Source organism: Lethenteron reissneri, chromosome 43 (assembly GCF_015708825.2).
Source record: "Lethenteron reissneri isolate LAM-NWPU_2019-01 chromosome 43, ASM1570882v1, whole genome shotgun sequence".
Classification (NCBI taxonomy): Eukaryota; Metazoa; Chordata; class Hyperoartia; order Petromyzontiformes; family Petromyzontidae; genus Lethenteron; species Lethenteron reissneri.
In genome coordinates this window covers 11708002-11723978 of record NC_083821.1, presented here as the reverse complement: position 1 = coordinate 11723978, position 15977 = coordinate 11708002, and the positions used below count along the sequence as shown (strand labels likewise).

The window sequence follows — 15977 nt, the reverse complement described above, 5'->3', positions numbered from 1 at the left end:
CTCCTCTAGTCATTTAACCCACTACAACTGCAAACTTTTTTTGATGTATATCACTGTTAAGCAGAATGTTCCGATTTTTCTATCATATTTAGCTGTTGAGCACCTGAAGATTTTCCCCATGTTTTTTACAGAAATCCTCCCGTTTTTGGAAATTTCCTGTAGGGGAGGTATATGTCTGCCAAATGTAGCTTTCACGATTGAATTAAAACAAGGGCAGATAAATCAATAAACCATTTACTTAAATGCGTGTGTATCTGAGTATAATACTTGTGCATGTGTGAAATAAGAATTCCAAAAAAAAATGTGTTTTTTCTTTTTATTATTCACGTCGCATTACATGAGTTAGTGTATGTGTGCATGCATTGGTCCGAGCATGTTGCATGCCAAAATTGGCCAAATGAGCTTCAATAGAGAATCGTTAGAGCACTGAGCACCAATCGAGCTTTGGCATTTTAAGTATGCTGGTCGATGTGATCGAGCACCAATCGAGCTTTTATCGAGCACTGATCGAGCTTGATTGAGCACTGATCGAACACTGGTCAAGCTTCGATCGAACACAGATCAATCTATGATATGTTGAGTATGTTCATCAATATGATTGATTGAGCGCCGATCAAGCATCGATCAAGCAATGATCGATCAAGCACTGATTGAAAATTGATCAAACACTGATCGAGCACTAATTGAGCACTGATTGATCAAGAATTGATTGAGCATCGATAGAGCACCGATCAAGCAATTACATTTTGAATGTGTGTCTATGTGATCAAGCAGTGATCGAGCTATGATTTTGAATGTGTCTATATGATTTAGCAGTGATTAAGCCATGGCATCTTCAATGTGTCTATAGCAGTGATCGAACTATGACATTTTTAATACATGTGTCTATGTGATCAAGCCGTGACCAAGATATTAAATTTTTAATATTGTGTCTGTGATCAAGCACTGATCAAGCTATGACATTTGGAATACATGTCTATGTGATTAATCTTTGATTGAGCAGTGATCGAGTTATGGTCAAGCATTGATAAGAGTTTTGGATGATTCAAGATCGGTATTGTTTCTGATGATTCCCGTTCCAGTAATCTTTATTTTGGCAAGAACGCACCCCAAAAACCTTGTTTGAGCAAATCTATGCCCAATTACTCCACATATGGTATGGGGCAGAAGATTTCACAATGTATCATTAATAATGTTGTGGATTCATTATTTCCTGTTCCAACGCAATAGAAGTTGCACCACCTTTTCCAGACGCTGCACTTGTGCGCAACTGATGCTGGCGTTAATGTTTTGCCAGTTCTCCTAGTGCGGCTATTTTACTTATATGCACAAGTTTAGCGGGATGAAAGGCGAACTGGAAAAGGGCCTCGTGGTTTTATTGCTATCGTGGAGTGGAAGTTGACTACTTTAATGCATCACTTAGGAGGCAAGCATTAGGACACAGATTTATTAAACTCTCACTCTCAGAGGGCTATAAGGTGTCCGTGAACCTATCTGTGCAAATCTTTAAGTAATATCCCGTCATGTGTCCATTTTCTCTGGTTTTCTCAAGCATGCAAATCAATAATGCAATTGGCCAAACATGCAAATTCAAGACCCTCATGAAAAAGTATATTGAGATTAATTAAGCAATGCTAGATATATAAAATCATCAGCAACAGATAGTCCAAAGATTACACTCGGAGAATAAAGCAAAACTCATTTCATTAACAAAAGAGGCGGAGAGAACTCATGTCGACAGCATGTGTGAAAGTACACGATGCTACCTTATGACTAAATCTCTATTTTAATCTTCACTACTAACCCATTTAGCATTTAACGAAAATTATACGTGTTTAAATGACAATTTATGGGTGACTAAATATCCTTGATTATACATGTACAGCTTATGATCGGCTGGGTTATAGCTAAGGCTGCTCATCTTTTCCAAGGGCTTATCAATTACGATGCTCAAAGACCTCTCCTGGTTAGTGTTGGTGTCAAATGCAAAGTAGATCTCTTCAGCCTCAAGGCTAAACGTGCGAGTGAGGTACAGGACTCCACATACCATGAAGCCATTGCTGACTGATGGTTTGTACTGTGAAGTGGTCCACGTGTTGATAACTTGCAAAGAATCATCGTTAATGTTAGCAAGTGAAACTTTGCTATCGTTTGAGTAAATGACCCACAGACCTTGCTCATCCACGCAGAAATCCATATCCGAGTAGGCCGAGCCCAGGTAAGGGAATTTGTTGTTTCCTGCAGCTTGAGGTAGTTGTGCCCGTTTAATGGAAAATGTTGAGAGACTGTATTTACACATCACGTTACCTGTACTGCATCTGTAAAATAAATTGTTTTTGTATACCACTACGTCCATACCATGGCCACAATCGTAGTTACATTGCATTTGTCTTTGTTCCATTTTCACGAAGGTCTGCATTGCCCGGTAGTTGGCATATAGCTGAAATGAAGTAAAAGAATTTGCGCTGCTGGACATCACCCAGTACATGTCTTCACGTCCCCTGGCTGGGAGTGGATCCTTCCCAAAAGCTCCGTATATGGCCCCTACACCTTGCCAGTTCAGCCCGTGAATATGTGATGCACTGGCATTCTGCAAACCACCATGCCTGCACGCTCCTGTAAGGACAAAAAAAAAGTTCTTGTTTGAATGCCGAGAATATCAGATGCGAAATTTGCCTTCAAAATCGGCTGAAATACACACACCATGTAATTAAAAGACATTGTATATTTAGTAAGCATCTAATTAGTTATCAATTCAAGTCTATATTTATGGTAATGATATATACATTTAATTGTTTGTCTTATGAATCAATTTAAATTGAATCGATTTAAATTGATCCAAGTTGTTTGTTAATGTTATGTTCAATTGGTTACTTTTTATCAGCGGTGGCCAATACACCAAGCACTGGGGTGCACTTTAGTGGATCTCAACAGGCTTCACGATGCACCCGAAAGCTATTGCCAACAATTACCGGATTTAACCGTGTACTGCCCAAGCATATATATTATTTTCTAAACAAGTGAAGTTACTTTATTCATGTAACTAGATTCCATTTGTCATGCTAAACACGTTTCCTCCTGTACTGCATATGAATTGTCAGGCTGTTTTTTAAAGTAATATAGAGGTGGATAAACATTGTATTATAATTGCTACAGCTTAATATAATACGACTAGCGCCATCTATTAGTAGAAGCTATTGCTTTTTTAATGTATGGATTCTTGGACGAAAATTTTTATTTTTCATTAGCCGTAATGAAAACTGTGTTATGCTTATGCTAATACAGTATTTGATCTGTAATGAGATCCACAACTATTTTGAAGCCCACCCATGGATTGCCATTCACCTATTGGCCATCGCTGCATTATATGCTCATATAAACTATATTTAGGATAAAAACACAAACATTCCAGAACAAAATAATGAAACATTACAAACAGTATTGTAAACTGAGACATACAATAATCTTTGATCCAATAATGATCAAAATAATAATAATCGGATCCAAGAATAATCGTGACAATTCATCATATTTGCATGGGATGAATAATTTCATGCCTCGTGATTAGTCATGTAACATGAATAAGCACCTTTATTTAACAAGGGGTTCTTCGACTGGTGGGGCGTAGACCGGCCGACCAAGCTATAGCCCTGTTAAGAAATGTGGCTCATTGAGATGTAGAGAGATACAGATTTGTGAGATGAAAGAGATATGAACAAGAGAAAGAGGTGAGAGAGCTGCAGACATGAGATTATATTTAGTGAGATGAGAACAAGATAAACAAGAGAGATACATGGAAACAAAAGGTACACATTAGTAGTAATATTGTATGAACGGTATGATGCTACTACTCCAGGTAACATAATATACACAGCACAAATGTTTCACTGCATGGTTCAAATTTGCTTGTTTATGGGACTCACCAATGGAAGGCTGGCCTGCCACGTTGCTGGGGTGCTGGATTGGCTTGTTTCTGCGGGGCTGCGTTAGGTTATTGCTGGGGGGCCGGGATGGCGTCATGCTGGGTAGCCGCATTGTAGCGTTGGTCTCTTCCTGACAGTTCTCCAGGCGCTTGCGCAGAGTGTCCACCTGGCGCCGGATGAGCAGCACGTTGTTCCTGTCGTAGGCCTCCAGTGTGTTCACCACCACGCTGACGTTCTGGATCTGTTGGCCAAGACATAATTAATGCAACACATTTTTATTCATGTTGAACATCAACACCATAGTTTTACATTGCAACAAATACTCGATGTGTACCATGTTTGTATGTGATAAAAGAGCATGACAGTCTAGTTTGTTCTGTCGTTTACAAACCATTGGCATAATTCAACCAATAAAATATAATGGGATATGAGGCCTTGCCATTCCTCACGGTCCTGCAATACCGCGATTCATCTCACTCCTGTACTTGAACTTTTTTCATCGCACCATCTCTTAGGTGGTTATACTTGTGTTGTTCTGTTTGTTGCCCAGTGTGGCATAATTGACTGCGCAAGTAACAGCCAGAGAGCGAGGCCACGCACAGTGAAGATCATCTTCATCATCACCACCATCTTATGAACATCATCATTACTGTCAACATCGTTATCATCACCACCACCACCATCACCGGCAACATGAGAGACTGAGGCAGCGCACGGCGGGAGATGTTGCTCAAGCCCAGTGAGATTCTCGACAGAAATGGTGCACATCAGGACCATAAACAGCACGAACCTTCATCAATTCATCATAATCATTCATCATAATTAAATCATCAACACCAACATCCACTCTATCATCACCTCCACCATCATCATTACCACTCAATCTTGCAGCAAGCACCTGTGGATAAACTTGGATATTGAGGAGTTTTTTCCACACGACACCTCTCATCCAAAACATAGTCACGGATAACAGGAGTTGCCAGAAACTTAATTTTGTGTGTGCCATGGATAAACAGATAAAAGCAATATCGCCTCTTCTTTCAGATTACTCGTCTTCATATATGAACTGGCCATATATGAAAGGAATAATCTATTCTATAATGAAAATGAATTTCCACTAGTGGACATGGAAAACACAAGTGGCAGATAGTAAGGTTCATACTTTCCAGAAACAAGATATCAATGAGGGATTTAATATTCAGTGAACAATTCCTGGAAGTGTAGTGGAGCTAATTAAGCAATTTTTTGAACAAAAAGGAATCACAACATCACAGCAGAATCATTGCGACATCAGACAGAAGGAAAAACACCTCAAAGAGTGGCGATTGCTGAGTTGTAAAATCATTGGAAAGTTAAATAGAGAAGTGAAACTGCTAAAACCTGGTAATAATGGATGAGCTTGAGCTGCGATAATACAATAATATTCACGTGGGATACATTACTGGCGTGAATATTATGTCCGTGACTATTGCTACTTGAAGCTTATCAGGAAAATTAGGTGGGGTATAAAATATATTACGTTTAAACATAAGCATGTGATTTTATTGTATGTATGTTGGACTTCTTTTGCACTGTACATAGCCAATCGCGCTAATCGGAGGTGCGGAAGAAGGACAACAAACTGAACACAACAAGTAGTTCTAGAGAAATTAGTTCGCCAATCTAGATGATTTCAAAGTGCATAGGTGCAGTGGCTTCCTAGTATTGGAAAGAAGAGCGTTCCAGACGGCCGCAGAAGTGCATCCGAAAGCACACGATGCGGTGACCGTCTTTAGTTCAAAAATTAATACATATATTGTATAGTATTATTGTGTTATTTAACTTACCTTGAATAAGGATTAATATAAATATATTTAAAAGTGCAAATATCAATGAATACATAAATGAATATTTTACAATAAAAAAAACATTCAAAAAAATGCAAAGGAAAGCACTCGCGTGTCAAACTGCGGCAGACAAGGGCAGAGTGATGGGGAGAAGCGGCGTCGTGGGGTCAACTTCAGCGCTCTCACGCCTCACGACTCCTTGTCAACTTGTCACGAGCTACGGCCGCGAAGAATCAAAATGTAACCCCGTGAATTTCAAACAGCGCTACGATAAATTCGTCGCGGATTACGCAAAACCACAATTGTATCTCCTGTGAATATTTAGGGTTTATTGTGTGGCCGAAATGTTGAAATAAGTGAACTAAATCATGTTTAAAAACACATTATAGGAAAGTGTTAGCAAATGTATGGAAACAGCTGTTATTATACGACATAAAAAAGAAAAGACTAGCTCTTTTCGATCATGGGTGGGTAACCTTTTTCCTTACTGAGGGCCAAATAGGACATCTGACAGGTCACAAAAGAGTTGACATGAAACTTTGATTGCTCAAGGACTGTGCGACTGACCGAGAGGTGGAGATGATCGAGCGTGGCGCTGGAGACTTCCAGCTTCAGCTGCTGCACCAGCTGCTCCATCTCCCTGATCTCCACCCGCAGCAGCTCAAAGTCCAGCTCTGTGTAGCGGTCATGGCCCTGCTCCATTCGCTCCACGCGCACCGTCAGGTTCCGAAGTTGTGCCGTGTAGCGCACCAGCATGGCGTGGTTCTCTGCCACCTGCAGGCGTAGTTGAAATATTATCTCCTTCCAACGCATTTTAATCGATCTTTTACACGTGTTCACTTAACAAACAACGATTTATATGAAATGTATGGGACTGTGTTGTTGGCAGTGCTGTAGAATTTCCTGTTTATTTGCTTCTACTGCTCTGGAGTAGAGAAAGTGCCCATAAACTCTGGCAAGTTTGCGATTGTAGTAAGATTGGAAACGGCGTAAGAGAAACGGTATACAAATTAAAAGGAAATACTTGTTCTTATCCCACATTTAAATCCACAACTGGGAACTCGACTTTAGAATTCAGTTTGTGAAGGAGCTCCCAGCATGTGAAACTAAACCTCAGACATCGAGCCGAACAACACGTGGCACAGCCTCAGAACCCATCAGAGGCCTCTACAACACTACAGGCATGAATACAAACGCAGGGACATTTCATGTTGTCTTAAATAGGCCGTTTCCCATATCCTGGTGAAACATGAAGAGGTCACCTTCTGTGACTCGAGCGTGACGGCCGTTGCGAGCGTCTGAGTACGGAGCTGCAGCTGCTCCACCGCGTCGGCCGGGAAGACGGGGTCCGGCAGATAGACGTGACACACGCACTGGCCCTCCGCATCCCGGGAGCCGTTAGTGTAGGCGCCAGGGATCAGCTTTCAAGAGAAGATCACAACATGAAATAATTCTTTAACGAGATATTTATTTCTTCATTCAACATGTTCATGCTTCACGTATATAACATGAGTTATTTATGAAATGTTGTCAATCCGCTGCTGGTCGAAGGCCTCACTCCATGGTGGTTATGATGGTTGTTCCTTAGAGTGCAGCATACGTGTGAATACATTGTGGGTTTGGTGATACAAGTGTAGTCTAATAGCGCCGGCTGGTGACCAGCAGCGGCAACTGTGGTGGACAAACAGTACACACGCCGGTGAGCATATACACGGTGTGTGTGTCGGCAGGGCGGAGGAAATGGGACAAGGGTCATGGAGGGCCCTACCTGTAAGCGCCTGGAACCTGCTCATGGGTTCGAGTAGGGAGGCGCGGCCAGGGCAGAGCCAGACCGCGCTGGTCGTATAAGAGGGGCCGAGAGCTGGAGCTCGAGGCTGCCGGTTTTGGGATTGGATCGTCTAGTCATTGATGTAGCCTCGTCGCCATCGTCGCTGTTGTATTCACTCGATATTGCACTGCTAGATAGTTGTTGGCTGTCTCCGTCAGCGCCGTCGGTGTTAGATGGCTAGTGTGTATAGGCTAGCGATTGTAGAGTGTGCAGGCGACAGCGTGTGTGCTCAATAAAGAAGGTGCCTCTACAAAACTCGTCTCTGACTCACTAACACTACACAAGGATGAAATTTGGCACACCACTCGGGTTAGCCCTCAGAACGATGTTTACATCTAAGGCCATCACAGATGTTTTTTTTCCTGAGGTGGAAGGGGCAGATATTTTCCAAGATGGCCAACATTCCATTTAATTGTTTTCCCTCTGGTCGACTCTATCCACTTGTGGGGTTGCAAACTTCTTGAGGTTGTAATATTCCAATGTTGTTTGTGTTGATAATAATTATACAAGGATCACATACGATAATATAATTGATGTCCTTTATATTAAATCTTGACTTAGAGCTTTCGTGACTGCAGGAATTCATATTCTTTGGGTCTTTCGATAAAGCCACGTAGATAGATAAAATAATCTAATAATTTTCTATCTACGAGGCTTTACCGAAAGACCCAAAGAATATGTTCTTTATATTGTTAGGTTTACACTATAAAAGTGATACTTTCTTGAACAAAAATACATTATGCAGACGAGATGAAATAGTATATCCAATAATTACAATTGTATAACTATCAAATGCATGGTGTTTTTTATAATAGACACATTAGGTTTTAGCACCTCTCCTACAACGACAAAGGTCCAGTGCACTTACAATTGCACTGTACCCTGCAGCCCTTCTCGCAGTTTCAGCACTCGAGTTGCCTAAAATCTTTCTTAGCTTCTGGAAGAGTGGTCCAGCAAATTTTCCAGCCATGTATTGTCATTCCTGGTTCACTCCCACTCACTTGGAGATGGAAGCTCTGGAGCTTGCAATTGTCATCTGGGACCAGCAGTAGAGAAGTCTGGTCACGCAGCCCCCTCTCTGTGCACTGTATGAGTGCTGCCTTTGTCAGGAGGAAGGTCATTAAGGGGCGCCACAATGGCTAGGAGATTTGAACTACTCGCCTGGTATACAGAATGTCCTGGATTCGATCCTAACCCTAACTCCTGTTGTATATTTGGAGTTTGCATGTCTTTCGCCCCATGGTCACGTGGATTCTTCTCCGGAACCTCCAGTTTTCCCCTCCACATTTAGAAACATGTCCACGTGATAAGCCACTTCGTTGACCTATAATTTGTGGCCAGGTCTCATCTGAAAACGAGCTTTATAGCTCAGTGGGCCTTATCTGGTAAATTAATGAAATAGTTTTTAGTATAAGTGCTCTACCCTTCTTTGCGAGTCTGTTTTACACCACTTCTGGCTGCTGGTATGGTCATACAGCAAGACCACAAGTGACTGCAGCGGCTTCAGCTAGTATTTTATATACTGTGGTGTTGCACCGAAAGCAAAACATTTTGGTGTGACCTTGTTGTCAGCTTTCCATGTGTCCCACCCAGTCTTTTCCATTCTTTCTCCAACATATGACAGTGTCACACCCAGTAAATTCAAGAAACATTGGCAAAGAACACGCCAGTCCTCGGGTTATTCGCGAGCTGCTAAAACACGGAACATTATTTCCAGTTCCAAAGGCAACCCACAGCTCAGGGACGTTGGGGCACTGGGACTATGTCATTGTCAAAATGAGCACATCCAAATCAACTGTGAATTTTAGCACCTTGATATGCCCTTGTTTCACATAATCTTCAACGTGTGGGAGGATTTTTGTCGACCTCCTCATGATTTAGAACGGTTGGCTGCATATACGCTGCGAAATAAGTTCAACATACATACAGTACATGATTGCATGGAGACAGACCTGACCTCTCGGGCATGAGTACATAGCACACTTGAGTTATTAATTGTCGCCGTCCATGGCTGCTGCACTGATTTCTAGGAAGAAGAACAGCTCCATATTGTCATTAATTAAAAGCATGTTCCTTCGGAGTGGGCAGGTAATGAACTGCGCAGAGTGTACGACAGGCCAATATGCACGAGAGACAGACAAATAATCCCTGGTGGGCAGTGTGGAACCTGTTGTTCCTACCTATATAAAATCATACTGTGCCAGTTTCAGCGGACTGCACTTAATGGCTCCACTGATCCCTGCACTCCCTTCCCCCTCACGTGCTGTGTACCTCCTTTTAAACTATCTGTGAGGTACTGATCTCACACAACATCTACCTGGCTTGCTAGCTGCAGTTGGGATTTGATGTCCGGCAGGAACATTTGCGTGGCATAATCATTCAATTTTTTGCAGGGCCAGGTCATAGCTTGTTGACAATAGCAACCCCTTGAAGGGTGTTGTCCTTCCCCCGCAACGCCGATTAGCACGGCTGTCTGCGTACGGCGCGAAAGAACGTCAACACACAGACATACGACTCCAGCAATGGACTTGGAAGCTCTGGCCTGTGCAGGGACCAGGTCTTCCGAGCAACCTACCAGCTCAGATCTCTTTTCCAATTCTCGGCTCGCCCATTTGTGATAATGACGGTGGAAGTTCCTGGTTTTAGTGCACAAAAAAACTGCCTAGGTCTCTATCTCGTATCTGTGGCACAATGTGCAACCTGAACAATATGGAAAAAATGATCTTCAGTGATGACATCTGTAGCTGTGTTCTTGACTTCTCTCAGAGTGCATGGTTGAGCAAGATGGCGACAGCGCCGAGCAAGGTGGCAGCAGCAGCCATCTGCTCGATCCCTACTTTCCCTCTGCCATCCCTTACCTCCCTCCCATTTTCTCTTCCCCTTCTTCTTCCCGTCCTCCACTATTATTTGTTTTATTAGTTTGGTGATGCCTCTGCGTTTTTGGAGGCGCCGCTCCTCTCCCGTGTCCCCTGCCTGCCCCCGCGCCCACCGGGCGTCCTCTCGGTGGCCTGGCTGCCGCGGTTGCCCGCCGGGCCACGCCGGGCCTCGCCGGCGCCGTGCGACTTCCGCGCCACCTCGCGTGACCGGTGGGCCGCTGCTCCGTCACCCGCATCGGGCGGCTCCTTTTCCAGGCCATGTGGCCGCCGAGGCATCGGCAGCCCCACGACATGGTCGGGGCTTAGTGCACTCCGAAGGATGGAGGTCGAGCTCCTGCCGGGAGGGTCTTCACCGCGTCAGCGGGCCGGGCACGGAGGGAAGCGTCGCATCTGTGGCAAGCGAGCCGGGCCGAGGCTGCGCGTTTTTCCTCGTCGCAGGCCCGGCCGGGACGCCGCTGCTGCTGCTGCACTGCACGGACGTTGCGGACGTCGTCGGCGGTGCGGGGGACTTGATCGCGGTGGCCCCCTTCTTCTCCCTCCTGGCTCCAGTCCCTCGCCGTTCCCCTTTGTCTTCCCAATGTTGGCCGATTACTTTTCAGCCCCCCAGCTTTCTGTGGCTCACAACTACGACCAGGCCTAAACCAACCCCTCATCAACCCATCTTGCTTCACTGCATAAAAACTACACCACGTACAATAACCCAATTTTTTTTAAGTTATTGTCATGCTAATTAAATTTCTATATGATTCCAATCATTTTTTTCTAGTCAAAATCGCCAAATTTGCGGAGCTTCACTGCAAATACAGAGAGAGACGAGAGGTGAGGCAGCGACGCGCTCAGCCTCCCCTCTAATTGCGCAACCCCTCAGTAACTGGATGGAGCGCGGGCAATAAGCGCGTGCCTGTTACTATCTCTCGGTATGTCACCAATGTAATGTTTGTCGACCCCTTCGTTACATGTCCTCTCCTTCCATAATCCAGGTAACTTATTTCACGTATGTGTATAAACTCTGTACTGTATATGGTCAGCAGTTTTGAACGGTAAGCAAATGACTAATGAAGTTCAGAGACACTTTGTGGTTGGAAAATGTTGCTTCGTGGAGAACACAACGCGTGACTTCACGCTTGCACTCAACTGGGTTCACAATTTTTGACAAATCTGATGCATTTCTGGCGAGTCAAAGTCCACTTCACCTGTGGCATTTCATCTCAGTGTAAATATACATACAGCCATGTTGTCCATCCAGTACAGGATGAAGGCTCCTGCACCACGCCATGAGGCTCATGGAGGTTATCGTGTTTGTCAATACAGTACTTGAACATGCTGGTCAGTGCAAGTTAATGAAGGCGTGAACCATAGACATTGCAGCATAGCACAGTACAACGATAGTTTTTGTGAGTGTCCTTTTATGACAACCATAGCCTCGTGGCAGCCTACGACATTTGCTTTTTTAAAGTATGGTAGTCGCCCATCCAGGCTTAGACCTGCTTAGCATCTGCCATCTAAGAGATCGGGCGCATTCTGGGTTATTTCGTCAAACACTTAATCGCTAGACTGCAGTAAGTGCAGCTTGCAGACATTCTGAAAACTCCACGTAAACCTAATGCATTAAACAATTCCGTATCATTGGACCTTTTTGCCAGGATCAATGTATGATAAATAAGAATATGTTTGATCCTTTTTGGCAATAGAACAAGTGTTTAGATTATTCTTTGGTTATTTCGGTAAAGTCACGTATAAAGATAAATAATAAATTAAATAATTGCATACTACGACGTTTCGATTGCAACACAAGCAATCTTCATCAGGTATAAAATAAATAGCAACAAAAATCTAACCAGAAAACTATAGACAGACATACAAGTAGTTTTCTGGTTAGATTTTTCTTGCTATTTCTTTTATACCTGATGAAGATTGCTTGTGTTGCAATCGAAACGTCGTAGTATGCTATTATTTAATTTATTATTTTATCTTTATACGTGACTTTACCGAAAGAACCAAAGAATATTTTTCGATTTAAAGCTTTCGTGACTGCAGGGATTCATCTTCTTGGTTCTTTCGGTAAAGTCACGTAGAAGGGAGGTAATAAAATAATAAAAATAAAACATTATAAAATAAAATAATAATAAAATAATATTATGTTTTATTTTTATTATTTTATTACCTCCCTTCTACGTGACTTTACCGAAAGAACCAAGAAGATGAACCAAAGAATAATTCCTGCAGTCACGAAAGCTCCGAAATTGAGATAGGTGTTTAGATGTTCAAACACCAAATATAAACCTTTTGCAAGGAATCAAGTCTGCAGTAAACACACGTACTTGCAAACAAACATGTTCTGATAATATATGCATTGTCTTTGAAACGGAATGGCCTACACCAGAGACAGCCGTCTTTAAATAAGTATACCATGAAACACCACGGTACAAATCTGTGCAGTATAACAATACGGGACACCGCAACACATCCTGCGGCGAAATAGTGCATCGCTTACAGCAGAAGAGACCGCCGCCCGTGGCAGAAGAAGAATCGTGCAGACGATGCCAACGCATGATGTCTTCATCGTGAACGCTGGGTGTGATGCCATCTCCAGCCAGTTGCACTTCACGACTGAACCTCCGCACCTGCACTGCGCGAACGGCCGCTGTGACCCGCAGTGATATCACCTTTCGGGTGGGCGGGGGGAGGCGGTGAACAGTTAAAAAAATATACAGGTGTGATGCACTGGACAGCGCTGGCTCTTTCGGGGAAGCACCGTGTCTCGGGGCTATCGTCTCCATCGCTGACTATGAAGCATTACACCGCAGTGCGACTGTGGCCATCAATCGCACACCCGTAGAGCTACTCGCCCACTTCCATCGTTTCAGACTACTCGCCAGGCTGCTCTCGAAGCCATCCACGGACTCACTCGCCAACCTTCTCACGCACGTGTGCATTATACGTCTAAGTTTACTAGGTTTGTTTTCTCTTTCATTTGTACCTGATGATGATTGCTTGTGGTGCAATAGAAATGTCGTATGCTATTATTACATTTATTTTCTTTTTACATGACTTTACCGAAAGAACCAAAGAGTAAAAAAGTGCCGATTGCAAATTACATCTGTTCCAAACAAAACCAACCTTAAACAAAAATCAGTTGTGAAATAAGTCAGATGGTATCTCTTTTGTGTTTGTCATGTGAGAGGGCCACGAGGAATTGAAACTTCCTGAGTTTTGTCACGTGATATGGGTGCGGGGAACCCGAGCGTGCTGTGGGTCGTGGGAATTGTGTGACCATACTTCACCGTGTTGATCAGTGGCAGGTCGGTTGAGACGGGGGTGCGTGTAAGAAAAACGCAGCAATTACAGTTGCCGTGTTTGTGTCTCTTTCACGTGGCAGAGGTGGCGAGTTGAACCTTTGTCCCCTCAAATGAGGATAACAAACACCCCACTGCCAAAGGACTACACCTCGGTTTAACGAAGAGATTATCCCTTGGCTGTTGAAATCACTGCAAATAATTAACTTGACCTTGATCATCACCAGTAAGCTTACCAAACAAACAAAAAACCTGCTCCTAATAAAATACATAAAACAAATCCTGGATAAACTAATTATATTCTAAGTTAAATAAGTTTTCATTTAAAATCGGAATTGTTTAGCGAACTTGAACTTATGTACTGTGTACGGCAGGAAATTGCATTGGATTTCTGGATATGTCAAAAGTCGTGAGTAGGTCAGTGGTTGTCAATTTTTTTGTCGTGTACTCTATCGACTGTATGCGTATACAAGCGTATATAAGGGGGTTTTATTTTGTATTTTAACAAACCAGATCTTATCATTATTTGCATACTGCAAATATTTTCCTAGGTGGACTCTCGCCCCTGTGAAAGTGAACACTTTTTATATTCTTGGTTCTTTCGGTAAAGTCATGTAGAAGGGAAATAATAAAATAATAAAAAATTTTACATAAAAAAGTGAACACTTTGTATACTAAAAGAAGGTCCAGGACACTACTGTAAAAACAAACGTGGAAATCACAGCCAATGACACCAGTAGAGAAACATTAAATTGTAAGCTACTCAAAATGGCAAGCTACTCAAGGGGTGCCACCGTGGCGAGATGTTGACTACCTCACCTGCTATACAGGAGCTCGTGGGTAAGATACCGACCCTGACACCTGTATATTTGGAGTTTGCATGTCCCTTTAACCGTGGTCATGTGTATTTTTCTCCGGGTACACTGGCTTTTCCCCTCCACGTTTAGGAAAAAGCGTTTCTGAGTATTTGGCTACTGCTATAAATTACCACGTCATGAACCACTTTTTTGAGATATCATTTGTGATAGCCAGGTGGCTTGTGGACAAGAGCTCTATAGTTCAAGCTTGTCATTTTCATTTGTCCCTTCGATCAGCGTGTCATTGACCATGGGGACACACAAGGAATCCGAGACTTCTCATTATTTAGCCAGTACTGTATATTCTTTCAATCTGAATAGTTTTTCAGAAACGAACATTGAATCTATTTTTTTTCTAAATCCATTTCATCATAGATTATTTAAATATCCAGTATTGGCTCATACTACTTTTTGAGAACCCGAGTGTATTGCGTATACACAAGTAACACGGAGAAACATTCTCACACGAACCATGGAACGAACACAGCGGCAGCGGCACACGCCGGGAATGTTTGACGATCGCAGGCACACGGAGTATTGTTTTTATATTGGTGGTGTACCACAACAGGTACAACTACAGTGAGGGAAAAAAGTATTTGATCCCCTGCTGATTTTGTACGTTTGTCCACTGACAAAGAAATGATCAGTCTATAATTTATATAGTAGGTTTATTTGAACAGTGAGAGACAGAATGACAACAACAAAATCCAGAAAAACGCATGTCAAAAATGTTATAAATTGATTTGCATGTTAATGAGGGAAATAAGTATTTGACCCCCTCTCAATCAGAAATATTTCTGGCTCACAGGTGCCTTTTATAGAGGTAACGAGCTGAGATTAGGAGCACACTCTTAAATGGAGTGCTCCTAATGTCAGCTTGTTACCTGTGTAATAAAAGACTCGGACGCTTCTCTCTGTCCTGTGTCCTTTATTTGGGTTCGATCTCTTTTCCCTCACGGCACTCCCCTATACTCTTCGCTCTGCAGCCCCAGGCTGCTGTCGCTCACGTAGCCCACTTCCCTCCTAGCAGACCCGCTGCTGTCTCGTCGTGCAGACCCCCGCTGCCCAACTCCGCCCTTGCAGACCCGCTGCTCTCTGCAGCCTCCTCGCTGCTCTTGCTGCCCCGGGGTCGGTCACCGTTGGCCGACGGTGCCGATCCTTGGGGTCCGTGTGTGTGGCGATCTCGCCACTCTCTCTCTCACTCTCCGCCCTGCGTGGCCTCACACTTTCTCAGTCTCCGATCACTCCTCTACTGCTTCCGGTTTCTCCCCTTATAGACCTGAACCCTCTCCCCCACGTGACGTAACTCCTCCCCCCATGACGTCACTTCCGGGAGGTCGTTTACGCCCGCATTACACCTGTATAAAAGAC

General features: G+C 43.3%; 1 protein-coding gene across 2 annotated transcripts; it reads right to left on the bottom strand.

The window, feature by feature from the left end:
• Window positions 1-302: 302 nt before the first annotated feature.
• LOC133353319 (olfactomedin-4-like) lies at window positions 303-13359 on the bottom strand. 2 transcript variants are annotated; one of them, XR_009756358.1, is made up of 6 exons: window positions 12948-13359; window positions 7012-7170; window positions 6317-6523; window positions 3924-4164; window positions 3590-3737; window positions 2464-2616 (listed from the first exon to the last, which is right to left on the bottom strand). XR_009756358.1 is itself a non-coding variant. In XM_061569459.1 (5 exons), exons 1-5 carry the CDS (start codon window positions 13038-13040, stop codon window positions 1826-1828), a joined length of 1491 nt encoding a protein of 496 aa, XP_061425443.1. In that variant the 5' UTR covers window positions 13041-13334; the 3' UTR covers window positions 303-1825. The 2 variants fall into 2 exon arrangements, 1 of the variants encoding a protein (XP_061425443.1); XM_061569459.1 differs by lacking the exon at window positions 3590-3737 and having other exon boundaries at window positions 303-2616; window positions 12948-13334.
• Window positions 13360-15977: the final 2618 nt, after the last annotated feature.

Coding starts and splice junctions, on each gene's coding strand:
- LOC133353319 (XM_061569459.1), bottom strand. CDS start 13,040: ATGGCATCACACCCAGCGTTCACGATGAAGACATCATGCGTTGGCATC. Junction 6,524..7,011: donor TCACGCTCGAGTCACAGAAG/GTGACCTCTTCA, acceptor CTACGCCTGCAG/GTGGCAGAGAACCACGCCAT. Junction 2,617..3,923: donor GGCAGGCCAGCCTTCCATTG/GTGAGTCCCATA, acceptor TTGTCCTTACAG/GAGCGTGCAGGCATGGTGGT.